We start from the raw sequence: 27,887 nt of genomic DNA on the forward strand, positions 1-27,887 counted from the left end.
ATATATCACCCGGTTCACCAACACAGTTTTATCGTGTGAAAGCGCCCACATACAGCGTAAAGAGCTAATCGAAGGCTTATTTATGAAAGAGGTGACCCACTTCAATACATTGATTCTTTCAGTGTTGGCCTACTTTTGCGCAACGAGAAAGCAATCCGAAGAGACAACAATTTGAAAGACTCCGATGACAAGTCCTTAGCCATTTGATCCTCCGTATCGTGCTACCTTGGCTGTCTGTACTCGGTCCGAAGTTGTACACTGTGCTCTCCAGTAGAGTTGTGACAGACACACAACATGCAACTTAGTTCAAAACGATCATACAGAGCCAGCCCCCGGCTCCAACGATGAGACTGAGCGCAACGACACTCCTGAGAATTCGCGTAGTTGCTAATAGACCTACCTTGGTAGCACTGGAGGAAGTGTCCGGCTCGTGCATCGATGAAGTTGTGCATTCCTGTAGGTTGTCCAAAGCTATACGAGCGTTCGTTAGCATAGCTCATACCAATCATGCAATCTCATACCGTCATCTTCCTCACAAGCAATCTTAGTGATATCAACAAAGCAGAGTCGCTGCGCGTGCAAAACCCAAGTCCTTGTACATAGAGTTAGTTAAATAACACCATATTTGTCTCAGCGCGAATCGTAAAGAATCTTTCCGAGACCAGACAGATTGTGCTTTCCACTCACCCAAGGTTCTGCGATATCCATTTGCAACTTATAGGAACCACTTCACCACTGGCGATGGGAGAATTAGAGTCTTGTGTAAAAATTACGTTGTCCACGCAGTATTGGTCTTCGGTGCTTTGGCATTCTAAAGGTTCGTCAAGCTTACTCAAGGCCGGAGTAGCAAGCGCCCCGATAGCTAACCACAGGCTAAGGAATGCTGTGAAGAGAAAAGTGGATGTGAAATCCGAGCGGCGAGTGCTGCTGCCACTCGTGGCGCCGCAGCAGTCAGACTCCTGTTCTTGGGTGTCAGATGGCAACATTGGTATTCCGTTAAGATTGTCTAGAGGATAGCCAAGATTGGTCTCGTTGTATAGACACCTGACGTCGTTGCCATGAACTTGAGAATGTTCAGCCAAACATGAACACATGATCGACGAGCAATGACTCACTGTTCTTCGGGCAACCTGACCATCCAGCTCGCACATAGCACTCATCATACGTGTAGATCCAATCCCTGGCCATGGTCAATAAAATGTTACACCATAGTAGGTCTTTCAGCAGTCTTAGGCCTGCCGATAACCTGTGGATGCCACTGGTATACTTACGTGCCTGTGCCTAACAACGTCCCTGTGCTGCATTTTTTCTCGAAATGGTCACCAGGCATGTAGCGTATAATGGTCTTCCCGGAAATGATACATTCAGTCTCCTCATCAGGCCAGCAAGTTTCCCGATTTTGGTCTTTTGCCGACGCAAATGTAGCGAAGGCCGTGACGCCAAACCATAGACTGAGAACTAGGCTGAAGAATGGAAACGAGTAGATTACCGAGCGGCTACTGCCAGACGGAGAGTCTGATGTTTGGCTCGAGGCTTGGCCGCTGCAGAAGGCATCGAGACCTACAAGCGTCAGTTATCTCTTGATGAAACTGAGTTAAGGCTTACTTTCGCCGCCGTTAGCCTCGCAATAGAGTAAGGCTGCGGGTACATAGCATTGATCATGTTCGGAAAACCACCATTGCCTGCAACTAGTCAGCTGTGCGGGCCGTAGCAAAACATTGGAATGAATGGTGTTACTTACCCGACAGCAGGATCAACACAGCTGACCGTCAGGACAGCACCTAGAGGATACTGGATGAAGTGGTTGTTGAGGTCGTTTGTATTAGGGGTCTTGAAGCACTTGGCTATACCAGATATGGTAGTACAGTCCTGGATTTCCTTCTCCGTCGATGATGATGAGGCATAAACCGAGCTAGCGAACCAAAACCCAAGTAAAACAGTCAACAGAAGGGATGAAATCTTTCTGGAGCGGCTACTGCCTGAAGATTCATCCGAAGTTGACTGTGATGTCGGTTTTGGTGCTGGGCCGGAGGCCACGTCGCAGAAGGCGTTGATGTCTGAGCGCGAGGTAGTTAGCTTTGCCAAAGATGAATAGAAGTATAACCTCGAATCCTACCTTCGCCCCCAGTAACCATACAATCGACATGGTCTGCAAAGACATAGCATTGATCACTAACGGAAAACCAGATTTGTCTATGACCAATGTCAGCTGTCTGAATTGTATTGTATCAAACTGATCTGTTCATGATTGAGACCCCTTACCCAGGAACAGGTATTGCGGATTTGGTGCAGGCGAGATCCAGTACAGTCCCTGGAAGATATTCGATGAATGGGTTACCAATGTCGTTTAAATTCTGGGTCTTGAAGCACTTGGTTAAGCCGAATGTGACGGTGCATTTCTGAGTAGGGTCTTGGGCATGCGTTGACGCGATGGCAACGACTAGTAGAGAAGATAGGGTGGCGGAAAAGAAAAGCATGGGGATAACGTTAAAGATGACGATGGGGCGCTGTAGAGACCGATTGATAAGTATACTGGGAGTTCAATCGAGAGAGGTATTAGAGATGATGAAGAAGGAGAAGGAGAAGAAGAGAAAGAGTGCCGACCTTAAAAGGACTTCAATGCTCAAGGACTTGCCTTCCTTCCCATTGGATATCAAACAAGCAGCTGTGACCTGAACTCATGGAAGTCAACATCATTTTCCTTTGGGGTCATCACAAGCTGGAGTCATGGCCGTATACACTTCCTTTCTGGAAGGTGCTCTTTGGTACGGTCTCTCAGGACTTAACTTTAAATATTCAGATGCTATGTTTTCTGCTTAAATTGCAGAAGTACTGGCTAGGCCATCAAAATTTCGACTTCAAATACGCAAACCTTGTCAAGAGCATATTTGCGAATGTCTTGCATCATGTTTGAAAGTATGCTGAGCGCCTTCCGAACCTTGATGAGGTCAGGAGCGCGCATGCACGGTACGCTATACCTGCGTCTGCTGGCACCAGTGATGTTATAAAGGGTATGAGAAACAACGGTCAGCCATGTAGGACTAATTAACTTGGCGTCCATTGATGCAAGTATCAATGACTATGGATTGACTAATGAGCCGGACTGAATTGGATAGACGCGGTATAAACAAAGAGGGAAGAGGTCAGGCTGCGACAAGCTTGGAAATGAGTCGTGAGCAGGTCGATCATACCTGCTGGAGCCATACCTTCTCCATATGCCTTCAAAGAAATTTTCAATTCATTGCAAAGCTTAAGAATTGAATGAAGGTGCACTTTAATGTCCGTTGTGATAGCGAGTACAACCTCTCATTTGATGAGAGATGATTGCGGTCACGTGCTCAGTTCCGATAAAGCACCAACGCGTTGCCATCGCGGAACTACGCGATTTCACGATATCTTCGATTCTCATTCCAGGACCGCTACAAATTGCATTGCTGCCCAGCTGGTCAGCTTCTGCGACACTTGCTACCGAAACCATCCTATTTTATCCAGCTGCCGCTTTTCTCTTCTCCTGTATGCTTGTACTTATTCGCACGCTCTTGGCTGGTCCTAAAACGCCTCGCTTGACGCGACCCCCTACATGCTCGCTGCACTCAATACCACAACCGACATCCATTCAGTCACTTTGGGCGCGGCCTCTCTCTACTACAATGTTCAGGAAAGCTGTTGATGTCCAGAAATCATCACAGCCTAAGCCCAAAGCCCTCGCTCAGCAATTGTTTCCATCCAGCAGCCCAGATATACATCCCGAACCCAAGCATACGTCGCGACCGGGAGCTCAACCATTAGCCACTGTGAATGGAAATATCATAAGACATAATCATAGGAATACCCAAACAGGGCCGGCTGCTCCCTACAAGCTGCCAAGCTCCGTGAGCGGTGTCAAGCGGACCTCAAGTGGCTTAGAGAAGGCTTTACAGGCGCAGAATAGTGGCTTTGAACATGCCACATCAAACAATGCGCAAACCTGCAATGGAGACATCAAACACGAGAGCAGAGCAGTGCCCCCTTCGGACAGAACGACATTTCACGATGAGGCCTTTTATGACGAAAATGACTTCGAGAGCGATTTGGACCTCGATGTTGAAGATCCCTCTACGATGCCTACAATCGAGTATCCGAAGCTCCCAAACCGGCACCTAGACAGCACGAATCTTGGCCGCTCCATGTTCAAGCCCACTGCTCCAAATGCGGCCGCGATGGCAGCCAGGGAATACTCAGTGGATTCAGGGTATGGCACGCATAAATCTTCAACACCGTACATACACTCCGAAGTCCCACAGTCGAACACTTTTGCGACTCCCAAATTTAGAAACCCTCAGTTAGGTTTGAAGAGGGAACAAGAATCGGAAAGACAGACAATGAAGCCCGAGTCTACGATAAAAACTGAACAGTCCCCAGGCACCTTTCTTCAATCTTCTCAACGTGAGCCCCAGAGCAGTGCCGCTCTACCGTGGTCTTCATCGCCTGCTGAACACCTTCACTCGCCTCCAAAACACCTTCAGTTCGAACGATTTGAATACCAACCTGCAGTGAAGGTGGAGCAGGGATGCACACAAGATGTGACTCCGCGACCGACAAAGCGGAGGACTCTACCGTGGTTGCAACAGGAGGCAGAAGAGAAAACTGCTGCGGAGCGACAAATGAAGATAGACAAGCCTAAGCAGAGCTACGCGGAACCGGCAACGTCATTCACACCCCTGCCGAAAAATAAAGATGCTTCGACTACATATCCCTGGAATACGACCGCGAGCGCAATCAAGGCACAGCAGAAGAACTTGCGACAAGCAAACAAGAAACTTGTCAAAGAGAATGAAGCAACGGACGAAGGACTACGGAGAGCTATTGAGAAGACTAAAAAGAACAAGATCTCGCAGATATTTTTGAGCGAAGAGCAACAGCACATCCTTCACCTAGTAATCGAGAATAAGAAGAGCGTCTTTTTCACCGGTTCTGCTGGTACCGGTAAATCCGTATTACTGAGAGAGATAATCTCGGGCCTGCGGCGAAAATACGCCCGTGAGCCTGATCGCGTTGCAGTCACTGCCTCTACGGGCTTGGCGGCATGTAACGTTGGTGGCGTCACTCTACATAGTTTCGCTGGCATCGGACTGGGCAAGGAGCCAGTGGAAGAGCTTGTGAAAAAGATCCGGCGTAATCAAAAAGCTCGCCACCGCTGGATGCGGACGAAGATACTCATCGTTGATGAGGTTTCAATGGTTGATGGTGAGATGATAGATAAGTTGGAATCTATCGCGCGAACGATCCGCAACAACGGCAGACCTTTTGGTGGAATCCAACTTGTCATCACAGGAGACTTCTTCCAATTACCACCCGTTCCTGACAGCGGGAAAGTCGCAAAGTTCGCATTCGACGCAGGAACTTGGAATACTTGCATTGAACACACTATTGCATTACATCATGTTTTCAGACAAAAAGATCCTGGTGCGTTCTGCAGCCATGTTATCAAATAGGAACACACTGACATATTGACTAGTATTCGCGAATATGCTCAATGAAATGCGTGAAGGGCGACTCTCGCAAGCATCCATAACATCCTTCAGTTCTCTTTCCCGCGCTCTACCAGAGGACAATGGAGGTATACAAGCCACAGAACTGTTCCCAACTCGTAACGAGGTCGACCGTGCGAATCACGTACGCATGCATGCTCTCCCTGGCGAAACCAAAGTTTTCGAAGCTAAAGACGGCGGCTCCATCATCGACAAGACCATGCGCGACAAACTTCTGTCGAATTGCATGGCTTCCGAGAAGATCGTTCTCAAGAAAGGGGCACAAGTCATGCTCATCAAGAATATCGACGATACTCTTGTCAATGGGTCCCTCGGTAAAGTTGTCGGCTTCATGTCCGAAGCCGAATTCGACAGCTACGACCAAGACGAAGAGAATTTCGCCGCTCTACAAGACGCCGACCCTCTCGATCTCAACCCGGCTCAGCAGCGTCAGAAAAGGAAGCTTGAAATCGCTGCGACCACGGCGCAGAAGTACCCACTCGTACGCTTCGCCATTGCGGATGGTACGACGAGAGACCTGCTCTGTCAGCGAGAGACCTGGAAGGTCGAGCTGCCGAACGGTGAGGTGCAGGCCAGTCGTAGCCAAGTCCCACTGATCCTCGCGTGGGCACTCAGTATCCACAAGGCGCAGGGTCAAACTCTAGAGCGCGTAAAGGTCGACCTAGGAAAAGTGTTCGAAAAGGGCCAAGCTTACGTCGCGCTAAGTCGCGCAACAAGCATGCAAGGGCTACAAGTACTACGGTTTGACGCGCGGAAAGTCGTTGCTCACGACCGCGTCCGCAAATTCTATGCTGGACTCAGCCGAGCAGGCGAGAAAGGATGGACGGAGGGCGAAGCTGTCGGCGACACAGAAGGCGTGATGAATCGGATGATGAAAAAGGCGAAGAAAGTCGACAGTGGGACATTTTGAACAGAGCCGCCAAAAGGGGGCTCGTTCGGGTCTGGGCTAGATTTATATGTGTATTCATTGCACCACTCGCACGCGCGCATTAGCTGCTACACAACGCAGCAAAGCATCACCATCTCGTCAGTTTAAGATACCGAAGCGTATATGCATCGAGCATTCTCTGTACTAGACCTCACGCGCACTACACAGCTAAATGAAACCGAGCAAGGCATTGCATCCAGCGTCTGTGCCTGTAAACACGACTAGATTGTATTTGCTAGCAGATATATACATATACATATATAACGACGTCACAATCAATCGTCTCGGTTGCAGATTTCCCGCTTGTGTTGAGATCTACGTCGTCATATGCGCACACACAACTGTGTGCTCTACGGTTCTATGGACGGATCATTTTGCAAGGCTTCGTGCTTCCGATATCATGCCCCCCCCCTGAGGTTCTTCTCCGGCAGCTGACATGACTCCTCGGGACCTTCCCCCACACATACCCCACACACCCCACACTTTTCTTTCGTCAGCCCTATGTAATGCAAGGAAGCGAGGCGTGGGCACGTTACGTTATTCTTATTCCGTCTAACGTGGTTGGTATATCAATGAATGCGGGACTGATACGGCTTGCTTGGCCCCCTAGTATATATATATATAAATGGGCACAGCGGAGAACATACAAGAATGATGGTCTATATCTGAGGGAATCTTGGGGGGAGGGAGCACTGCGGGATGGAATAGCGTCAAAGTGCGCGTAGACCAGAGTACGACTTTGCTGTATTTATGTAGTAAGGCAGGTGGACACATGTCATACATATCATATCAAAGACATTCGTCACAGAAGTGCTTTCTAACACACCAGCATGCACCAAAAGGAAGAAAGGGAAACGTTGCAATACCGAGATATATATGTGTGTGTGTCTTTTCTTTCTTTTCTTCTCCATTAATTCTCGTTAAGTGAGTTCAGGCGGGGTAATAATTTTACGTGCGTTGATTGCTCACAGAGAACCCTTTCCCGTTCTTTCCCTTCTTTTTTTGTTTAGTAAGTTACTAACATGGGACCGATGAGTATAATCAGATTGACTGACTGATGGGGATTGAATATGATATACCCCGTTTGATTGATTGATTGTAATTGATTGATTGATTGGTTAACCGTGTCAGTAGCTGGCTGGTTAATTATTGCATTTGCTTTTGGAGCTGGTGCTGTCTGGTTGATGACGCCCTTCTACCATTGTGATGCAGCGCCTCAATACAGAATGCCCTAAAAAATTGAAAACAAAAGCAAAAATGTTTGGAAACAAGTAATGCCGCACGGTTCGAGTGGAGTTGAGAGTGTGAGAGTGTGTGTGATTGAACAGAGTGGGCCGCCCACCCTGAATACGTCCGTAATGCGTGGGTTATTGTGCCATCCTTTACCTGTCTTGTGTTTTTGCCGTGCCCCATCCTCATATTTTTGGTGTTCTTCATGATAACAACCAGGTATTCGCCGTCTGTCCGTTATAAACCGTCCTATGCATCCCATTGTGCTTCTAACCAAAACGCCATGAACCTGTCTCTACTGCTCGTCTCCCGAAACGCCCTCTAGCAAAATATACTCTAGGATATCACTAAGGGTCAGCACACCACGCAACTTGCTCTGCTCGTCAATAACAACCAATCGATGCACGCGTGACCGTCGGATTGTGTCGAAGATGGTGTCAAGACGATCGTGTACGGAGCACGAGTAGATACCGGGAAAATCGTCTGGACGTTTGAGTAAGGCTTCGCCGACGGGAAGGGTCAGTTCGTCGTAGTTGCCGCCTTTGATGACAGATATGACATCCACAGATTCGAAGACGTTTATTACGGTGCCTAGGGGTGTGAGTTCAAAGTCTGGAAGGAATATGTCCTGAGGGGCTCTGAGGTGGTGAAGCAAGCTTACCATCACGGTCCAGAATGGGTACGCTGGAGATGTTCTTGCGAACGAGCATGTGGATGATGTCGATGACGGGAGTCTCCATATTTGCGGTCTGAATGTTCTCGTATGTGCCTACATTCATGTCACGGAGTGGCTTCTGCAACATCTGCGTCTCCTTGACGTTGACGGCGATGAATTTGAGGATGCGGTATTGGGTGATGACGCTGACTACTAGAGGACGATCTGTTTCATCGTCAACATCTATCAATGGAATACGTCGAGCACGAGATTGGAGCATCTTCCGACAAGCTTCGTAGAGCGGTTTCTCGGGGTGAATCGATACCGTTTCGATTGGAGCAACATGGAGGGCCTTTTCGATATCTGATGCATGTTAGACTCATGTCCGTGCTTAGGCTTTGATAGTTGATCATCTTACCTCGAAGACTGTCCAGTCTGAATTGATCAACTTGTTCGAGAGCATGAGGATGCTGCCAGTAGTACTGAATGACATTGATGTAATCAGAGGTAGTCAGCAGACCGGCAAAGGTCGAGGAGGTAGAGTCCCACAGTGGGGCTGAGACAATCGCTGCGTGGCACAGGGAAGTTAGTCAGAGCTACGAAGATGAAGTCCGCGGAGCACGTACCGTTTTGGAGAAGAATGTTTAGACTCTTTTTGACCAACAGGCGGGTGTCGAGGATGATCAAGCGGTAGCTTAGAGGGAGCACATCATAACTCGTCCGGAGCTTCAAGAAAGCTCGGATCGCTCGCTGTCAAGAAGAATTGAGTTAGCTCTTGGCTGATCGGGATGGATGATAGCAAGCCATACGGCGGTGAGGGACGATGCCAACGACTAGGGAGATAGCCACGTGGGGTGCCACAGACACAGCGAAACAGATATCGGAGGTGCATGAACAGGAGTTTTGGTGCTTCCCCATGTCTCCGTGTCTTAGCGACGGCACGGCTCTTGTCACCGAGCCCGCGCGCCTGGCACACAAAGCTAGTCTCAGGGTAAATGTCATGGGACGGGGTAGTGATGGTGAGATGTGAGGAGGGGGGTTAGGGTGGGATGAGATGCAGGCAGTAAGTACCGCGGCGTCGCGCAGTCAGCACGCTGAGCAGACTTGAAATAAATCCTCGGACTCACCAATCCTTGAAGCTGTTCGCGGTCGACGGGGTCGTCGGAATCGAGGAGAGATGTCGGCGTCATGGGTCTCGATGCAGGGCGAGGACGCAGGTACGAGGCCGGATGCACGACTTGGAAGGCCGGATTGGGGTGATTGGAGTCCGCGTGACCTCCAGCGGCCCCGATGAGACTCGGGCCACTACTGCTATTACCTAGATGGGAGGAGTAGCGAGTAGCATCATGTTGTTGTTGTTCATGAGCAGCTGGCTGGTTCTCTTCAAAAGGAGTTTCCCTTGCTCCCGGAGAGTTACTGGCCGAACCAGACATTGGATTAAGATGGCAGACGCTGACGCTGCCTCATAGAGGTGGTTGGGGTGTCTCGCGACGAAGCCAAGGGCGCTGGGAGTCTAGCGTGGCGGATCACACAAGACACAGCGATGGTCAAAGGGAAGGGCCAGTAATGGCGAGAGAGGTGCGGTGCGGTGTCAGAGCCTCAGAGCTGCAGATAGAGTGGCCGGCTGTCCAGATGATGTGATGCGGTGGCAGAGAGAACGTGTTGGTGGTAGTCGTAGTAGTAGTGTAGGAGAGTAGTAGGTAGCTGGTAGAGGGGGATGGTAGAAAGCTATTAGTTAGTCTAGTGAAAAGGTCAACGTTCAGAAAAGGTGATTCCGGAAGACAAGAACGAACAAGATCAGTGTCAGTATTAGTGTCGCTGCGAGAGAGTCACTTAGAAGCTCTTGGAAGCGTTCGTGGCCTCACAGTCACTCTACTGGGCGTGATTCACTCAAGACACTTGATACACTTGCTGTTGATATCTATTTCTGTCCATATTACAGTCACTGTCCCTTCCTGTTACGGACTCCTGTTTTTGCTGTTATTGATCTCCCACCCCACGTCTGCCAGAGCTTGCCCAACCCCGCCGTATCACATGCGCCCCACGTGACTATGAGCTATCCCCAAATATACTGTGATTGGCCACAGTTCTGGGGCACTAAAGTGAATGAATATCATTCACCAACACCAACTACAGCGTACATCTTCATCACATGACAGGATATGCACTTGATCTTGCGGTTACGACGTTTATGTATGCTAACAGGATCCTGAACACGGCTTGTGGCCGTACCCCTTCCGTAATGCTGGACTCTTGGTGAGTTTGCAGTGTGTCCCAGCCGTACCACCGCCAACTTCATGTGTGCCACATCGCTACAACCCATACAGCTTTCGCTGCCTCTACAATCTCCTGCAGATGTCCATAGTGCGGCTTATTATCCCCATTGATTCCACTGATACAGAATAGACGCCTGCCACATGCTTCTTCCACGTGAACACAGAGCTGTTTCGCCAATGCTGAAAACGGACTGCTGAGACTGGACAGAGCCACCGAAACGATTGTGACGGGACGCCAGACATTGTAGGAAGATACATCAACTGAGCCCTTGGATTTCAACAGCGCTCGTGAACGAGCCAGGAAAAGAGCACCCCTTCGTAAGCTGGACTGCTTATCCTACTTCTTCTGCTGGGTCTCCTTGAGTGCATCAACGTTGAGCTCCGGCCCTGTATCCTCTTCCTCTTCCACAATCATGTTGGGTGTTGCTGTCTTTTCAAGACTGTCTCCCGATTCCAGTTGCTTCTTGGCCTGAGACACTATTGCTTCTGTCTCAGTCATGCCCTTCGGCTTGACTCCTTCAACTTCGACCCCCAAGGTTGGATCTTCCCGACGCTGCTTCAGCGCTTTATTGTCGAATCTAACGATCATGCACGAGAGGTTGTCTGTCGAGAACCGTGCAAGCGCGTGGTCCACCAGTTGCTTGGAAGCCGCTTGCGGATCTTGCATGTGTCGAACGAGATCGACTGCCTCCTGGTCCGAGCAGACATCCCACAGCTATGTATGGTCAGTAATCGTCAAAGTAATCACTTCTGCTGCACCTACTCCATCGCATGCTAGTATCAAGAACTCATCAGAGTCCGGCTGTATGACCGTCTCCGTCGTGTAGGGATGGCCAGTCACTAGATCTTTCATGTAAGCATCTCCTAGAGCTCGAGTAACAGCAAGGACACCATTGACACGGTTGTTGAGAATGAGTCCACCAGCATTTGCAACACGTCGGCCTTCGTTCTCGTCGCTTCCTTTGTGGTCGTATGAAAGTCGAAGGGCGCGTCCGTTTCGGCATAGAACAATGCGGGCGTCGCCGACATTGGCTGTGTACAGCACTCTCTGTCGTGAAGCACTCTCACGTAGTCTCGCCTCGGAGGCTACAGGATCCGAAGACACGGTAGTTGTGACGTCTGAGCTATTCTGTGTTCCAGTGCTTGCCTCCCCAGCAGTTCCTTTGTTCGAGCCCTCGGTTGCTGATTTGACGACTGCTGCTGCTGCTGGAGCAAAGAACGCCGACCCTGTAGCCGACTGGGAATTGGGCACTCGGTCTTCCCAACGGAGGACCGCGATGACAGCAGTACACCCGCTGTTCTTCAAAGGAAGTTTCTCCAGTTGAGTATCCACAGTGGTGAAGGTCTGGTCTAAAAGTTCGGGAATAGGTGTATTCGGGTTTCTTTTGATAGTGTCCTCCAAGAGTAAATGTAGCTTCTTCCCACACCAGTCCGCAGCAAAAGTGCCGGCATGGCCATCAAATATGGCAAAGTATCCGTTGTCTGTCTCAACGACTTGCTGCGTCCCATCAGAAACTGTACTTGAGTTCGTTTCTGTTTTTGATAGCTTGCTCTTAGCATCGCTATCTAGACCTAGCACAGGCGCTGGCGTGCTGAGGAAATTATAGAGATAGGCATGGGTATCTTCCATGGTGCGACGACATTTCCTGTTCTTGTCTTCCGTGACACCAACACGGAATGTGGATCGAGGTCCAGGCACCGATTCGCCGGCTGCATTGTTGAGAGATCCTGGCAGAACGCTCAGCGCCGGATCGCTCTTTGCGAGTTTCTGCATGGGTGTCTGTTGTGCTTTTGAATCTATGGGCGAGGATGAGGTGGGTGAGGAGCCAAGATGGAAGGACTGCTTCGCACTGGAGAATATGTCGCGAGCGCGCGAGCCTCTGCGCTTCTTTTCGGCTCCGTTCTCGTCGTCTTTGCGGTTAGGGCTGCCGCCTTCGCTGGACCGCTTCTCACCGCCGTTGCCGGGCTCGCTTGAGGTCGGGATGGTAGGAGTTCTTTGTGAATCGAGGGAGCTGGACGAATCTAAAGCAGAATCATCCTCTTTACTTAGCGTACCGGAGCTGCCGAACATTCTGTTCAACAGACCTCCTTGGCTAGAAAAACTCCTCCGCTTATTTCCTGCCAGGTTGAAAGATGTGACGAGGGTCGTGCAGCTTCGAAGAGCCGTGGGTATTTATAGAGGGGTGCGGGGTTGGGTGGGTTTGTCGACGAAGTTCGTTGTTGCAGCAAGGTAGGCTGGGCAGGGCAGGCTGAGCCGTGCGTGCGGTTGAGTGATGGAGCGACAGGTCAGTCTGCAAGCCACAGGTGGTCAGCAAGCATGCGAGACGAAGCAAGTCACGTTGCTTTGTGTATGGTTTGACGCCGTACAAGCGCTGGGCCAACTCACGCTAGTCGCTGGCCTCGCGGCGAAGCAAGATCAGGTTGTTATGAAGTACAGCCGGGTGAGGACAGTGTTGGAACGGGCGAGAGTTGTAGTGTTGTGCAAGGTGAGCAGTGCAGATGAGAGTTTTGCTGTTGTTCGGAGAAGATCCGAAGGCAACGTGGAGATGCCGGATGCGCGAACGTTTGAAGGAGGGGGACGACTTGTGAACGAGGGGACGAGGGAACGAGGGGACGTTGGAGGCAGGCCCGATGACGAAACCACGTTGTGGCTAATGATTAATACCTACGGGGAGGGCAGAGATGTGTTTGTGGCGGTATTATTGCCAGCTGAGATGGGATGGCTCGAACAATGTTGAGAGAAGATATATATGCATAAATATATAGATATTTGTTGGGCAAAAGGGTTCCCTGTCAAGTATGATAGCCAGGTCAGAGTTAATAAGGGGAGCAAACGGGTCATGCAGCAACAGCAGCAACCCATTGATTCATTCATTCATCCTCGGGCGCAACCAGGGTGTGGAGACCACAATGGACTTAAGGGCCGCCAGGGGAGGGGTACCGTGAGTTGACAGACCTAGTTCGGTATTAGGTTCTCATTGCTGACGCCTAGGCCTCTGGGTCACTATTAAACAACATTCTGTCGACGAACAGAAGGCGTTCAAAAGTATCGCATCAGGCCGTCAGCGTGGTCTTTGTTACAGTGAGACTGCCGCAACGATGTATTCGTACAGCACGAAATATTTACCACGCGTACAAGACAGCTAGGACCGGCCGGGCTTCACGATGCATTAGATCTAGCTAGCCTGAGCCAGTCTGTGCTTGTAATACTATCTTGGAAAACTCTCGCAATATTGACATGGTATGCATAGTCTCAGCGTCTTGCGGATACCTCGTGGCGAAAAGCTTTTGCCTGCCTGGAGATATTGCCTGTTGCCATATGCAGCATGCAGCCGCAGCACTGACGAGGCAGATGAATGCTTAGCACACAGCCTTTCCACCCGACGTTCGCAGTGAGGCGCGTTCTAAGCGCCAGAGCTGCCGAAGCGCAGGCTTGTAGATGCCCCATTCCACAGATGGTACGACTTGAATGACGGACATCCACACCGGGTATCCTGTCTACCGTGCAATTTTTCTACCATGTACTGTCTGATGCATTGTCCTGAAAGCAATGCTGTTCGTTCCAATTGTGCCCAATTTGGCCTACCGTCCAAGTCTGCCTTAGGAGAGCCTCTAGATACGCCTTCACACCCAAACTCCATTACCAGCATGGCGTGTATTATGTTCATAATGAATGCTGTCTGTTCTACCGGCGGAGGCTATCAAGACGTGCCTGGAGGTCGTCATCGCCGGGATCTCCACCCCCTACCGCTTGGGCGACCCTGCTTTCGGCAACTTGGTTCTTCTGTAGACCTTGTGGAGTTTCTCCAAGCTGTGTGACATTATCAGTATGGTCGGCTTGCGGCTGAAGCTGCTGTAACATACCGCATCCTTGAGATCGATGCCTATTTCGTCGAGGACTTGGTTGACTACATCCTCGCTTTCTTCCTCGTCTTCAAGACCAGTCACATCGTCAATCGCATCATCCATCATCTCCTGCCGTTGGTCCATGATGTCGTTCTCTTTCTCAAACTCCATTGCGATTCGTTGTAGGGCGGGGAGATTCATCTGACGATTCATGCTGCCAAGTAGAGCTGTTGCTCCCTTCATAGACTGCATCATCTGCTCGTTGCTGCGGACGGTCTTGAGGGCACAGTTAGTGGAAGCCAGCAGCGTATGCCAGGTCCTCATAGTACATACCTGGATCCGCAGAGAGATGGCCTGTAGTTGTGTGCGCATCTGATAGAACTTCTGTATATACCTATACTCGCCATCAGCACTTTTTTCAACTCTCAGGCGTGATACCATACCGTCTCGTTCGGACAAGGTCCTTGGCTTGTATCTTGAGTGGGCCCGTCTGCCCATTCTTCGCACTTTTCTTGATATCTGCAACCAGCTTCTTCTCTTGGTTTTCCAACTTTACTCTCTCACGGTCCAACTCTCGTTGTGTCTTTTCTAGCGCTCGTTGATGTTTGCGCAGGCGCTCTGCGGGCGTCATGCGCTTTCCGAATGCCCATTCCACGATCTAATTCCTGTAGTATTAGCTGGGGCACTGTGCAACATCTAAGGCTTAGCTTACATTCATCCTGATAGTGTCACTAGAGAATTGAGGTTGTGTTGTTGAAGGTAAGGCTACGACGTTGCTGTGCAGCTGTGCAGAGGCAGAAAAGTGGGCTGCCTCCACGTGCTAAGAGTTGCAACACGCTCGTGCACGATGACGAAAGTGATAATCAGCACTCCCTCTGAGCTTAATTTGATGCCGTGCAGTACATTGGGGTCTAGCTTGTCCTCGAGTGGCGCTGCAATACACTAAAACAAGCTACTTCTGCTCAGAAGATAGCCTATCTAGAAGAATTAGGAGATCGATCATGTATTGGGTAGAATACTGCAGATGCCCAGGGGTTTTGACCATTAAAACCGGACCGGACGCTAAGTTTTCGCCGCTCCGGGGTCTTACCGACCTCACAACCGTCACTGACAACAATTCTTGAGCCTGATACTATTATCCCTACGACCATCGCAATACGCGACATGCCTGACCATACCCTACATAATCCTCAAACACCCTCATAATGGATCCAGATGAACGTCGCAATCATGGCTCATCGTCCAAACCGCGGCGATTCGAAGAGCCTGTCCCTCGCCACCAGCGGCCGGATTACATGAGTATGACCGTGGGCAATGGGCCTCGTTCTCAGCACGCTGACCACCTCACGACCCTGCTTCACGACGACTCAGGCTACGGTGCTAGCACGATGGATGGTAACTTTGCCGATGGATGGAATCCAGGAATGACTGAGGACCGGCCGACACCTGGAGGTACTCCAGTCCTCGACGATGGAAGCGAAGAATCGGAGCGCCAGCGCGAAGCCATAGCTGGCCACACCATTCAGATGTATTACAACAGGAATCGTACTTCTTTGATCCGCGCAATTGGTGATACTGAGGCAGTACTTGCCAAATTTCAAGAGATGAATCAAACATGGCCTACTCAATATCCTCAAGAAATTCAAAATGAACCTCACAGTGCATCACCTACCCGCCCAGGCTCTAGACCGAGCCTGCAGCATTCCTTTTCCACCCGCGATCTTGATAACGAATCTGCTCCCTCACCGAGACCTGGCCCTAGGAGGGCTGAGACGTCATTAGGATCAAGAGTATCTGCCGAATCGAGTTCCGCAGCTGCGCAGCAGCTAACGTCGTTACCCGAACCTAGATTGCTAAACGCCCAGGTCGCACATGAGTTCTCCCTCCTGAAGCTTGAGCTAAAGATGGCTGGTCGGGAACACTCAGTACATTCTTTCGACAAGAACGCAATCGCCTCCTTGCTAGACAACCAGTTCCGAGAGAATATTCGACATCTGCACTCTCTCCGCGACCGTGTTGAAGACACATCGAGTAAGGTTCTTGTTACTGGAGACCTTAACGCTGGCAAATCGACCTTTTGTAATGCGCTCCTGCGGCAGAAGATTTTACCAGAAGATCAACAGCCTTGTACAAGCATCTTCTGCGAGGTGCTTGACGCAAGAGAAAACGGCCAAATTGAAGAGGTACATGCAATCCCACACAACTCGATCTACAATCGCGATGATGAGAGCACATACGAGGTGTTTGCTATTAAGGAGCTTGAGCAGATCGTCACTGAGCACGAAAAGTATTTAAACTGCAAGATTTATATTAAAGACGTTCGACCGTTTGAGCAGTCACTTCTGAATAATGGCACAGTCGACATTGCGCTCATAGATGCCCCCGGTCTCAACAAGGACTCGGTCCAGACAACAGCAGTCTTTGCACGACAACAGGAAATAGATGTTATTGTTTTTGTCGTATCAGCTTCAAATCATTTCACGCAATCTGCAAAAGAGTTCATCTTCAATGCTGCGAGGGAAAAGGCATACATGTTCACAGTTGTGAACGGTTTCGATCAAATAAGGGACAAGCAAAGATGTGAAAAGATGATTCTCAGTCAACTTGCCAAACTAAGTCCGACCACGTTCAAGGAATCCAAGGAGCTGGTGCATTTCGTCTCAAGCAATGTTATTCCCATGGCTCCTGGCTCTGGACCTAGACCCGGTGGCGACTTCGCGGCAGGAGGCGGTGGATCAGGATCAGGCAGTTTTGATCCCAATGGAGATGACGATCCATATGACGGAGATGGTGAGAAGGAGGGCAAGCATGGCGAGCCCGGTTCACCAGCCAAGGGTAAGGGTAAAGGGAAAGAAAAGGAAAAGATCCGAGACTTTGACTACCTTGAAAGCTCACTTCGACGGTTCGTCTTGGAGAAGCGTGCTCGGTCAAAATTGGCCCCGGCTAGGACATATCTTATGAATCTTCTTGGTGACATGAACCGTCTGGCGGATTTCAATCGCGATGCGGCACAGTCAGAGCTGGACCGAGTTCAAAAGGAACTCGAAGATCTAGAACCACAGCATGAAGCGTCAAAAAAGGCCAGGAGCGAAGTCAGTGAAGAGCTTGACATCACTCTTGAATCCTCAACCACGGATACCTATAATTACACTCGCGAAACTCTCACCGACTCTATTAACCGCGTTTCCGAACAAGACCTTGGCTTAACATATCCTGGCCCCTTTAGCTGCCTTCAATACGCAGAAGACATCAAAGACGCAATGCTCTCGGAAATTTCCAACACCGTCTACCTATGTGAGGAGCGCGCTCGCAATAAATCCATTCAGGGCTTCAACGCCATTAAGAACCTCGGCCTGATGCACGTCGGTAACAAATTCTATGAAGGACACATCTTCCACCCTGAAAAGATGTTCATGAAGCGACGACACAATCTCGCCCGCCAAGTCGACATCGACCTCGAAATGCTTGACTTCTTCGACTTCAGCTACATCTGGGAGAAGCAGGAAAAGCTTGCAGGTACCGGCATGGCCGGCACCGTCGCCCTCGTTGTCGGCGGCCGTCTCTTAGGCGGCGCAAGCTGGATCGATGGCGCGCTCGGCGCATTCAAGATCATGGGCGTCAACGGCTCAAAGCGCCTTATACTGCCATCCCTCATCACTCTCGGTATGTGCCTTCCTCTCCCCTATCCCTAGTTATCTTCACAGCCAGTCAGTCTAACAAATCCACAGTCGGCGTTGCCCTCGCCTTCGCGATTCAACAAATCCCGGCATCCCTACCCCGCCGCCTCTCTTCCAAACTCGCAACTCAACTCGCCGCCCAGGACTACGTCCACGATAACGCTACTCGCATCAGTGCCGAAGTCCGTCGCGCCCTCAAGAACCCCTCGCAGGACCTCCGCATCGAGTTGCAGCGCGGCGTGGAGAAGCTTGAGAAGGACCGCGAGGATCGTCGTGGTATCAAGGCCGAGGCGGAGCGTGCAAGAACGTATTTTGCAGGCCTGGAGAAGAACAGTGCGAATGTGCGGAGGAGAGTGGAGAATGTCGATCTGGAGGGTGCGCCGCCCGGGTTGGCGAGTCAGTATGCTGCCTGAGGATGAGATTGCGGCATGCCCTTGTAGGTTCATGAGCAGGATGATAAGATTAGCACAAACATTTTGATATGGGCGTTTTGGGTGGAGGACAACCCCTATGACCGGCTTTCGCTTTTATGTAATGAAATTGGACTGTCTGTGCAGTGGCTGGGAGACAGGATGTTGTTTATCGGGCTGCATGCAGTCAGGTGTTTGTTCTATTCTACTCTGCACATAATTCAGACGCTCTATACTCGCTTAAATAAATCGACTCACTCGCTGTACCACACACACGTACGTCACAAAGCAAAGTGGAAGTGTCTGTTTCCGCCATTTTCTCATCTCATTTCTTTCTACATAATTAAAGGGTGATTTGTCTTAATCTCAAAACCAGGTGCAAGACGTGTATTCGGTGGGACACAGTCGGGGGACAAGTATCTCTACGACTATCCTCGTACAGGTTGTGATTCGTGCCATTCCATACATATATCGTGTTGTTACATCTGCTACGACCATCTCAAACTGTTGCGTTAGCTAGTCTTCAACCAGTAATTTTGGAGATGTATCGCACATCGTATTCTCGTCTCATCGCATTAGGACATGGTACAGTATAATCTGAGATCCGCGTCTGAGCGTACGTATCGACGCAAACGTATCGACGCAACAACACACGAAATCAATCGATATCGATCAATTTACCCATTTTCGGGCCATCTGTGCAGGACCATGGCTCCGCCTGGGTGGGTATCGGTTCATCGTCGTCACAAGGATTCAGGAGAGGTTCGTCAACAGGTGGTGCTCGAGTGTCCCTGTCTGGAAAGGCGTACAGTAATTGAGATTGGGCTGAATGCGTGCCAGCGTCATGTGTCGGATTTGAATGTAGGCTCGATAGCACGTGTGGTACTCGTTTTGGCTTGCCTTTGTTCTTCTTGTTCTTCGAGTCGGTCTGGCTGTTGAAGACTCTCGGAGTCCCTGCTGCTACTGGTGCTGATACTTCTGCTGTGGCGCATCGGCTTGGCTGCTGTTGACCAGGTGCAATTTGGATATTAAATTCGGTCCCTCTGGTTCCCATGGCTGGGAAGTTATCATTGTAATCGATCTCAGTGGGTCTGTCCCATGGATCATCTCGGGTATGGACTATTTCAGGCCTTGAACGGCCCTGAGGCGACAATGCGGTCATGGCTCGTGGGTACCCTGCATTTCTGGACGTTGATGAGTATGCTGCACGACGACTTGTTTCACTGAGGTCATGGACAGAACGAGGTAGCTTCGTCGTGGGTATGCTTGAGGCAGCAGACGGACCCGCAAAAGGAAAAGGGTTGTCTCCAAGTCGGTAGCTTGTATCTTGGGAAGTTGCTTTGTGTTTCCATGTGTGAACTTCCTTGCTTCTCAAGGGAGTCGATGATATGTTAAAAGTAGCTTCCTGATCTTTCGACAAAGAAGACCTTTCGACAAGAGAGCCATGCTGGTTGCGAATCTCGATGTCAGCAAGGGAGACGTGGTTCTGTCGTCGAAATTCCGTTGCATTACGCTCTAGTTCAGCGTCCTCCTGCTTGGCCTGCCGCCTTGCATAGCCTTGCCACTTTAGAGGATCAGAGGTCTCAGAACTGGCCAACGTACTTTCAGACGCCTTTGCAATCTTCTCGGTGCGCGGAAGCCTCTTCTTTGGCGGACTGTTAAATTCCGTGCCAGCCGGTGGGCAATCTTGGCAGACTAATATTGCTCCGCAGGGTTGAATAAGTGTGTGCCCACATGGGAGCAAGGTACTGCATTCAATAACACAAACAATGTCGTCACACGGGAAAGCGTGACAGTGAAGCTGACATGGGTGACCGCAGCTGCGCTTCTCACGACACTTGCAGCGGCAACCCCCATCGACGCCCTCCCAGTCGTTATATTCTTCGATGAAAGTTTTGTTATCATGCTTGACGCATTGCAGAGTGACATGATATCCAATCCGACGTCTCGTTTTCGTAGCACCTGAGGTGTATTTGCGCCGAAATAGTATGTCTATGACTTGAGACCATAATCGGCTTTCACCAGCGAGAAGCTCGCCATTCCCAAATATATAGAGTCCTCGCCTGGCACGAGAAAGCGCAACGCACACTCTGTTTTCGACTTCAAGGAAGCCGATGCTACCACGGCCATTATTCCGCACCAGAGACAGGATGATAATATCATTCTCTTCGCCTTGATAGGAGTCCACGGTGACAACGTTGGTGCTGTCGCGCCCCAAATATTCTTTCAACTTTGCCTGGAGCAACTTTCTCTGTGCGTTGTAGAAGGTCAAACAGGTTATTCGTTCCACGGGCGTGCCATTCATGATGAGATATCTGCAGAATGCATAGATCATGTCGGCTTCGAAGACGTTCTGGCATGATGACAAGTCGTCGCGACTTTCCTCATATTCATGCGTGTAAAAGTACAAGCTACAATCGCCCATTCCAGGCACAGGTGGCCTTATTTCAGAATCGCTGAGGCCTGGATCATCAATGATGAAATTCTTCCCGTAGATTGGGTCTAGGATTTGGCGTATCTCGGGAATCATACGTCGCTGCATACGCAAGGTGGTGAAGTCGACCTTGTTTTCGACCAATCGTTCGAAAAGTGAAATGTTGAAGTTATAATCGTCTTTCTCAAGTTTTTTGAGATTACAGTGGGGACGGAGCTGCTTGTGGTCACCCACAAGAATGAGGTGTTGGACCGATTCGAAACAACCAGCAGTGACAGGAGCTTCCAGTGTCTCAGCAGCTTCTTCGATCAGTACGATTTGCGGATGCGAAGCTGTGAGCATAGGGCGGTATTTGCTGAGACCTGTCGTAGTGACTCCAATTATTTTCACCGCCTTCAAAAGCTCCGCATCCGATTGCCAACTGTATGCTTTACGCGATTGAACCATTTTTCTGTACTCTGTGGCTAGGGAGCGGAATCCTGCCAACACTCTCTCTTTCCCTCGACGCTGGAAGTACTCGAAAACTGTCCCCCGGAAACGCTTTTTGATCGACCAAAGGTTTTTGTGCTTTGCCAGGAGAGCTTCCACCTGTTCATCCGTAAAGTCTTCAAAGCTGTCCGCGGCCCAGTTATTGGTGATGTATTGAGTGTGGCCTTTGAGTGCCTCGATATCTCGCTCATCATCTTTGGCTTGGAATTCTGCTTCTCGTTCTTCCACTTCTTCCTCTTCCAAGTCAACCTCTTCGAAAGGTAATACAGCTTCGTCAATGCGGTCAGTAGCAGGTGTTATCTGTCTCAATTGACTGCCTGCCCAGACCAAAAGCCTTGACCCTTCTCCCGTGTCCTTCGTGTGATTATACTTTGGATCATCTTCCAGGAGAGACTGATACTGATCTTGAGAGATTATATCGAGTTCCCGAAGCTTATCCAAGGGAAACGGTTCGGCAGCTTCGTCGGGACCCTCGGGTGGCTTAAGGACGGATAAGGCTTCTTGCATCTTTATTTCAATATTTCTCATATCCTTTCTGAGCCATAAAGGGACACCTGCCCCTCCGCCATTCTGTTTCCGCACTTCGAAAAGCGTTCGTCTCTTGATCACATCTCCGCCTTTAGAACGACCTCCAAGACGTATGAAGCTGTCAGGCGCAAAATCAGCTACTTTGGAAAGGATTTGATCAAGCGCATGGTTGGTTTGGCATGCCACTACGATCGGGGGGTCGCCGGCTCTCGAATGACCCATCATTATCCTTAGGGCCATGACCGAAACATACGTCTTACCGGTACCAGGAGGCCCTTGAATGATCGCGACACGTTTAGTTAGGATCCTATGCAGCGCAGACTGCTGTGAGGCATCCATGCCACTAAATACGATCTCATTTGGCCAAGATTTGAGTACATCTATGTGTTGAAACCTGTCTCGATCGGCGAATGAGTCACTGACAAACGCGCCCAGGTTGAGGCGGGGATTATCGCAGAAGTATTGTGGTGGCTCTACTTCTTGCTGCACATCTACGATGTGCTCGCTGAGGGGAAACCTGCTCGATTTTAGATAGGGCGAACAGAGTGTGGACTTCATAGTATGCTTACGGTTCCTTCATGAGCTTTTGTAGAGATACCATTGTGTGACGATCAGACTCAAAATAGGCGGCTCGATTTTCAACCATGATCATGTCTTCATTGGAGTCGAGACACATTTCCTCATCATTAGGGAAGAAAAGATCGACAGCCGGGGGATACTCACCGAGTAAGTCTAGAGGCCGCGCAGCAACGACCGCCATGACACATCGACTCCGAAAACAGTCTGCGGCGGGTGAGAGAGCAACAAGAGTACCGCTTATGAGCCGCTTTGACTGTTCCCATCTTATTTTCTTGCCGACGCGGCGGAGTGAGAACACCACTCTGACAGCGACACCACGAGCCGGAGCAGTTGTAAAAGCGACCGGGGTAACCTTTTCATAAATACCGATACCTGTGCCAATGCCGAATCTTGAGTCGGCAAAGTCTGCCTCAAGTCCATTAGGATTTCGATGTAGAGCCTCTACCGCATCGCATAATGCGCGTGTGCTGTCCTCTCGGACAAGGCGGTACTGGGCTTCCAGGTAGGCATCCTTGGACGGCCATGGGCCCTTGATCAAGTTTTTCGGGAGTTCGTTGTTGTCAATGATTTCTGAACCAAGAAAAGGACATATCTCTCCGGATGACGGAATTTCTGGCCGGTGATACCACCTATCGCTGCTATCACATGGAGCAGCAGCAGCTTTGAAGTAGTCGTGAACTGTCGTTAAGTGGCGCCCACCTCGTGCGCGGGGATACTGTGTATGTACATCTGACGAGCTTTCATTGGGATGGCGAAAACGTTCAGGTAATGTTGCGTTCAACTCGTGAGGATCTGGAAGACTTTAGCAACAGTGTCAAGCGGGAGTGACGAATTGAACACGAAAACAGGTGACTTACGTTGAGGCGATTCACTGCTGGCGTGATACCTTGCTCTAGACGTACCTAGTGACATGAGCATTTAACAAGACACTATAGTCGAAGACTTATTAACCTCTGCTTGATTGTCTTCCAGATGCCCGTCCATGTGAGCGACTGCCACGATTAGGACCTACTTCTTGCCATGCAACGCCATCGCGTGTTTCTGACGCCGAAGCGCGTGAAGGGGGGCTGCTTGCGAAGTACCTCATAGAGGCCCGCTGCGACGGATGTGGCATCAGGCCAATTTCAGACGTGAGGTAACTTCAGAATAGTGACAACAAATAAATCCAAGTAGCGAAGGTAGGTATTGCGTTTGATGAAACGAGCAAGAAAGTCTAAGACGAAAAGTATCCAGGTGGAAGTGCTGAAGAAGCAGCGAAGCAAGGAAGCAGCTGATTGGTCAGATCCGGTGCTGCGCAACGGCAACAACAACCTACGGCAGTACACCGGTTGAAACCAGAACAGTAAGGCGAATCACTGTAAAGTGAAATGAACATTCGGATGCTCCTAGTGCGCTCGACACGCTGCCCAAATAAAGCCATTCCACCCAAAACGCTTCCAGGGGAATTGAAACAGACATGTTTTCAGGGGCTTCAAGTACGCCCTCATCGACAACGTATAGTTGAAATGCATAAGAGCGGCTGGACGAGTTTTTGGAAAGGTTCAACATGTACTTGAGCCGGGATCTTTCGCATAGACAAGTACAACAAATGACGGGCCGTGTATATTTCCTTCCGGGGGAATAAAGGACATCTAATGGTATTTGGAGCTTGTACAGTAACACAGTAACGCAGGAACATGAGACGCTTCATGTAAGTAGGCCAAATAGTAGAAGTAGAGGACTTAGCATTAGCCAGGCTCTTGGAAGGGATTGTGATATGTCCGGTCTAGGGATGAATGATGGGAATCAAAAGTATTAAATGAAGGATATCGAAAGGATCAACCGAAGGACATTGAGAGTACCAATGAAGGAATCGAGAGCGCATTTCAAGAGCATGTCTTGAATCAACTCGCATGTCTTGCCTAGATTTGTCTGTTACTGATTTTGCTTTCAACTCTTAGTTCACGTGTTTACGTTGTTCCGATCATGAGTACACAATGGTCTCTTGTAGTGCTCAGGCTTTGTTTACAGTGACGGATTTCTGCTGCTCGACTCAGCAATTATAATTAGAGATAGGAGTCGAAAGTCGAAGCACGTCAGTCTAGTGACTAATTATGGCGCGCGTCTAATATGGATCCATAGGGCTTATGGATCGATTACCTAATCCTCAATGGTGGCGCCGAAACCCGCGGACGGTTGCTGCCGGCTTGGCGTCTCCAGCGCGTCGTGCGGTGCTATGATGAATGCTCCTTTTAACGTCTCATGAATCACTATACTGTTGACGCAAGGTCCTACTTCCTCTTGACTCTGTTACCCCCATAATTCACGCCCAAGATATTGCAGTAGCGCGGCGCCGTTCTGACCGGCCTTTCCTACCAGACTTGCATGACAACCGGGAATTGAGTCCAGGAGGCTGGCCGGGATGAATTTAGCAGACGATGACGAAAATGGTGCCGGTGAGCGCTTGAGATTGATCAAGAGTTCATGCGTTAATATTTCGACTAGGGTCCGCTGAATCTGAATCCGATAATGAAGTAGACGAGACTATGGAAGATGTTGATCCTGATGACGACAATGGAGAAGAAGGAGACGGTGATGGAGACGGTGATGGCGATGGCGATGGTGATGGAGATGGCGACGGAGACGGTGATGGCAACGACGATGACGATGAAGGCGATAACGATGATGACGACGACCAAGACGAGCCTGATTCACCTTCTCAGCCGAGTCGAAACCTACAAAATGGAGTGTCCACCACACCGCGCAATGGCCAAGACTCTATAACAAACCCAACCGTCACGTTCACTTCTCCTTCGCCGCGAGCCCCTTCGTCCGGGCTGACGTACCCAATCCCTATCCGCCCCAGTGTTCGCCCGGAAGCACTCACAGCAACTTTCTATGATATTGCACCCACCATAGCCGCCCCTCACAGTACCTCAATCAATGCAGTCACTGGAACCCCTGACATGAGATGGATCTTCACAGGTGGCTCCGATGGCTACATCAGAAAGTTCAATTGGGTCGATACAGCAAATGGCAAGCTAATGCTTACGGTTGCGCAACGGCATCCATTCGTAGACAGTGTTACAAAAGCTGGTGTGCTACTGAGTTACTGGGAAAATGAAGAGTCGAGATCTATGGACACACCAAATGGCGATGACTCAGCCACGCTTTCTCCCGTGTATTCGTTAGCAGTTCATCACCAGGCGTTATGGCTCCTTTCAGGTCTTGACTCAGGCGGTATTAATGTCCAATCTGTTCGACATGAAGAGGGAAAGCGTATAACGTGCTTGCAGGGTCATACAAGTGCGGTTTCTGTGCTGACACTATCTCAGGACGAGAGATCTGTACTATCAGGAAGCTGGGACAAATCAATCAATGACTGGGATCTGAATACAGGGCAAGTGAAGAGAAAATTCACGACTAGCGGTGGGCAAATATCAGCAATTGAATTGCGCCCGCAATCTTCTTTGCCCGTGCCTCAAGATTCAACGCCTCTGGTTCTGTCGAACGGCACTTACAGCTCCAACAACGCTGCCCGGCCGACTACCAATGGCATCATTGCAAACGGGGCGATGGCTACCGAAAAGACAGGTTCTCTTAAGGAGGAGGACAACGGCGTCGAGGACCCTCAAGTATCTCCTGGGGGATCCTTATTCGGTGATGGCGACTCGCTTTTCGGCGACAAAGACGATGGGCAGTCTGCCTCAGGTGTCCCAGCCCTTGGTGACGACGAGGACGATGAATTCTCTCGTGCGATCGCCAGCGGCATACAACAACAAGATGACGAAGATGGGCAAGCCGACGTGGATATGATAGACTCTGGGGGTCCTGTACAGCCAGCGGATACCATCACAGTTCCTGTGGGATCAAATGACATGATGGTAGCGTCAGATGAGTTGATCACAGATGAGGCGACCGATGTGCAGGCAGATAGCCTTACCAATGGCTTAGCCCACGCTGAAGAGACTCGTCCGCTTGAGGACCAAACAAGCTCCTCCCTAGGCCAGACTGACACCCCAGCTTCATCGAACTCGGTCTTTTTGGATGCCTCCATGGATGGCACTCTACGCGTATGGGACAGGAGGCAGCCAAATCCCATCGCACGTATTGCGCCGCCCCGCTCAGTGCCGCCATGGTGCATGAATGCTTGCTGGTCACCTGACGGAAACTTCATTTACGCTGGACGGAGGAATGGAACAGTGGACGAATACAGCTTACACAAAGGTCTCCGTGATCCCAAGAGATCATTCAAGTTTCCATCGGTTGGTGGCGCCGTGAGTGCCGTTCGAGCCATGCCAAACGGTAGACACCTTATATGGTAAAAACATTATCACTCGCAACAAGGCATCAATTGACTCATACTTAGCGCATCTCATGATATCCTCCGAATGTACGACTTGGACGAAGGGGCAACTTCTAGGCATAGAGCGACTCCGTTTAGTGTCGTTCCAGGTCACCGTACTGGCGTCATATCCCAAATTTATCTCGACCCAACATGTCGCTTTATGATCAGCACAGGTGGTAATAGAGGCTGGGAAGGGAGCTCTACAGAGGTCCTGCTAGGCTATGAGATCAACGTGATATAAAAGTCGCGTATCGCACTCTACGTTTTGGGAGGGGGGGCGCTTTGTTTGATATACCCAAATGCCGATGGCGGCTTGGCGTTTGAAATCGAGTTGAGACTCTCGGTTCGTATCGATCTCTTGTTTGCTACTTGAACATGGATTGTGAAGGCTATCTATGAGGATGCGTGTGCTTTAACTTGATTCACCAGATGTTGAATATCATGCAGGTCAGTGACTTTGTCAGACACAAAGCCTTTGGTTCACTTGTTTTCATTTCTTCGATGACGTTAGTCACGTTCCAATAGTGATTTCGGACACCTGGTGCCGTTCCTAATTTCAAGGAACCATCAAATAATTGAGGGTCGCTGCCGCATTGTTCACGCAAGCTTCAGCTTCCGCTTCCGCTTCCGCTTGCAACTACACCTCAAATTTTCTTCCCGCACAACCTTACGCACCATTATTAGACCCTGCTACCAGGTAAGTTCGTTTTCATCTTTCCTTGTGTCTAGCTCTTGTGATCCAGAAAACCGGGTAGGGAGGCGGTATGATTGTCATTTGGTAGTACCATCGTAGCTTGGTCACTGACTCAACTAGCAGGCCTCCGCGAAAGATCACGACGAGACTCATCATCATGCCAAAGTTCCGAGGTATCGACGTCAAAATCATTACACAAGATCTCGAGCCATTGCCAGAATATGGTTTCACAGTCAGGAATAGACACAAGGAGTGTTCGTGTTACATTGAGTCCGCGACAGAC

At 50.0% G+C, this 27,887-nt stretch overlaps 8 protein-coding genes across 8 annotated transcripts; 3 read left to right on the top strand and 5 right to left on the bottom strand.

Annotated features, from left to right (window-relative positions):
* Nucleotides 1-238: 238 nt before the first annotated feature.
* On the bottom strand, nucleotides 239-2,705 carry EJ05DRAFT_334782 (uncharacterized protein). The gene is made up of 10 exons (XM_033740874.1): nucleotides 2,605-2,705; nucleotides 2,263-2,507; nucleotides 2,117-2,193; nucleotides 1,742-2,057; nucleotides 1,606-1,682; nucleotides 1,272-1,560; nucleotides 1,116-1,180; nucleotides 688-1,063; nucleotides 522-592; nucleotides 239-471 (listed from the first exon to the last, which is right to left on the bottom strand). The coding sequence occupies exons 2-10, from the start codon at nucleotides 2,475-2,477 to the stop codon at nucleotides 302-304; spliced, it is 1,656 nt and encodes a 551-aa protein (XP_033601607.1). The 5' UTR covers nucleotides 2,478-2,507; nucleotides 2,605-2,705; the 3' UTR covers nucleotides 239-301.
* Nucleotides 2,706-7,984: 5,279 nt separating this feature from the next.
* Nucleotides 7,985-9,777, bottom strand: EJ05DRAFT_485220 (CBS-domain-containing protein; the record flags this gene model as incomplete). The annotated part of the gene is made up of 6 exons (XM_033745425.1): nucleotides 7,985-8,280; nucleotides 8,351-8,707; nucleotides 8,763-8,912; nucleotides 8,971-9,094; nucleotides 9,210-9,311; nucleotides 9,472-9,777. The coding sequence occupies 6 exons, from the start codon at nucleotides 9,775-9,777 to the stop codon at nucleotides 7,985-7,987; spliced, it is 1,335 nt and encodes a 444-aa protein (XP_033601608.1).
* A 1,180-nt stretch (nucleotides 9,778-10,957) lies between these two features.
* On the bottom strand, nucleotides 10,958-12,691 carry EJ05DRAFT_499583 (PP2C-domain-containing protein; the record flags this gene model as incomplete). Its single annotated transcript, XM_033746865.1, has 2 exons — nucleotides 10,958-11,335; nucleotides 11,384-12,691. The coding sequence occupies 2 exons, from the start codon at nucleotides 12,689-12,691 to the stop codon at nucleotides 10,958-10,960; spliced, it is 1,686 nt and encodes a 561-aa protein (XP_033601609.1).
* A 101-nt stretch (nucleotides 12,692-12,792) lies between these two features.
* On the top strand, nucleotides 12,793-13,616 carry EJ05DRAFT_334996 (uncharacterized protein). The gene has a single exon (XM_033740876.1). The coding sequence runs from the start codon at nucleotides 12,894-12,896 to the stop codon at nucleotides 13,356-13,358; it is 465 nt and encodes a 154-aa protein (XP_033601610.1). The 5' UTR covers nucleotides 12,793-12,893; the 3' UTR covers nucleotides 13,359-13,616.
* Nucleotides 13,617-14,305: 689 nt separating this feature from the next.
* EJ05DRAFT_485222 (Snf7-domain-containing protein) lies at nucleotides 14,306-15,184 on the bottom strand (the record flags this gene model as incomplete). Its single annotated transcript, XM_033745426.1, has 5 exons — nucleotides 14,306-14,431; nucleotides 14,485-14,742; nucleotides 14,800-14,860; nucleotides 14,910-15,124; nucleotides 15,179-15,184. 5 exons carry the CDS (start codon nucleotides 15,182-15,184, stop codon nucleotides 14,306-14,308), a joined length of 666 nt encoding a protein of 221 aa, XP_033601611.1.
* A 583-nt stretch (nucleotides 15,185-15,767) lies between these two features.
* Nucleotides 15,768-18,556, top strand: EJ05DRAFT_438004 (uncharacterized protein; the record flags this gene model as incomplete). Its single annotated transcript, XM_033741812.1, has 2 exons — nucleotides 15,768-18,129; nucleotides 18,195-18,556. 2 exons carry the CDS (start codon nucleotides 15,768-15,770, stop codon nucleotides 18,554-18,556), a joined length of 2,724 nt encoding a protein of 907 aa, XP_033601612.1.
* A 655-nt stretch (nucleotides 18,557-19,211) lies between these two features.
* Nucleotides 19,212-23,615, bottom strand: EJ05DRAFT_485224 (uncharacterized protein; the record flags this gene model as incomplete). The annotated part of the gene is made up of 4 exons (XM_033745427.1): nucleotides 19,212-22,521; nucleotides 22,574-23,375; nucleotides 23,441-23,475; nucleotides 23,596-23,615. 4 exons carry the CDS (start codon nucleotides 23,613-23,615, stop codon nucleotides 19,212-19,214), a joined length of 4,167 nt encoding a protein of 1,388 aa, XP_033601613.1.
* A 1,369-nt stretch (nucleotides 23,616-24,984) lies between these two features.
* EJ05DRAFT_499588 (WD40 repeat-like protein) lies at nucleotides 24,985-27,151 on the top strand (the record flags this gene model as incomplete). Its single annotated transcript, XM_033746866.1, has 3 exons — nucleotides 24,985-25,018; nucleotides 25,068-26,883; nucleotides 26,932-27,151. The coding sequence occupies 3 exons, from the start codon at nucleotides 24,985-24,987 to the stop codon at nucleotides 27,149-27,151; spliced, it is 2,070 nt and encodes a 689-aa protein (XP_033601614.1).
* Nucleotides 27,152-27,887: the final 736 nt, after the last annotated feature.

This window comes from Pseudovirgaria hyperparasitica (assembly GCF_010093815.1).
Source record: "Pseudovirgaria hyperparasitica strain CBS 121739 unplaced genomic scaffold EJ05scaffold_6, whole genome shotgun sequence".
NCBI lineage: Eukaryota > Fungi > Ascomycota > Dothideomycetes > Acrospermales > Acrospermaceae > Pseudovirgaria > Pseudovirgaria hyperparasitica.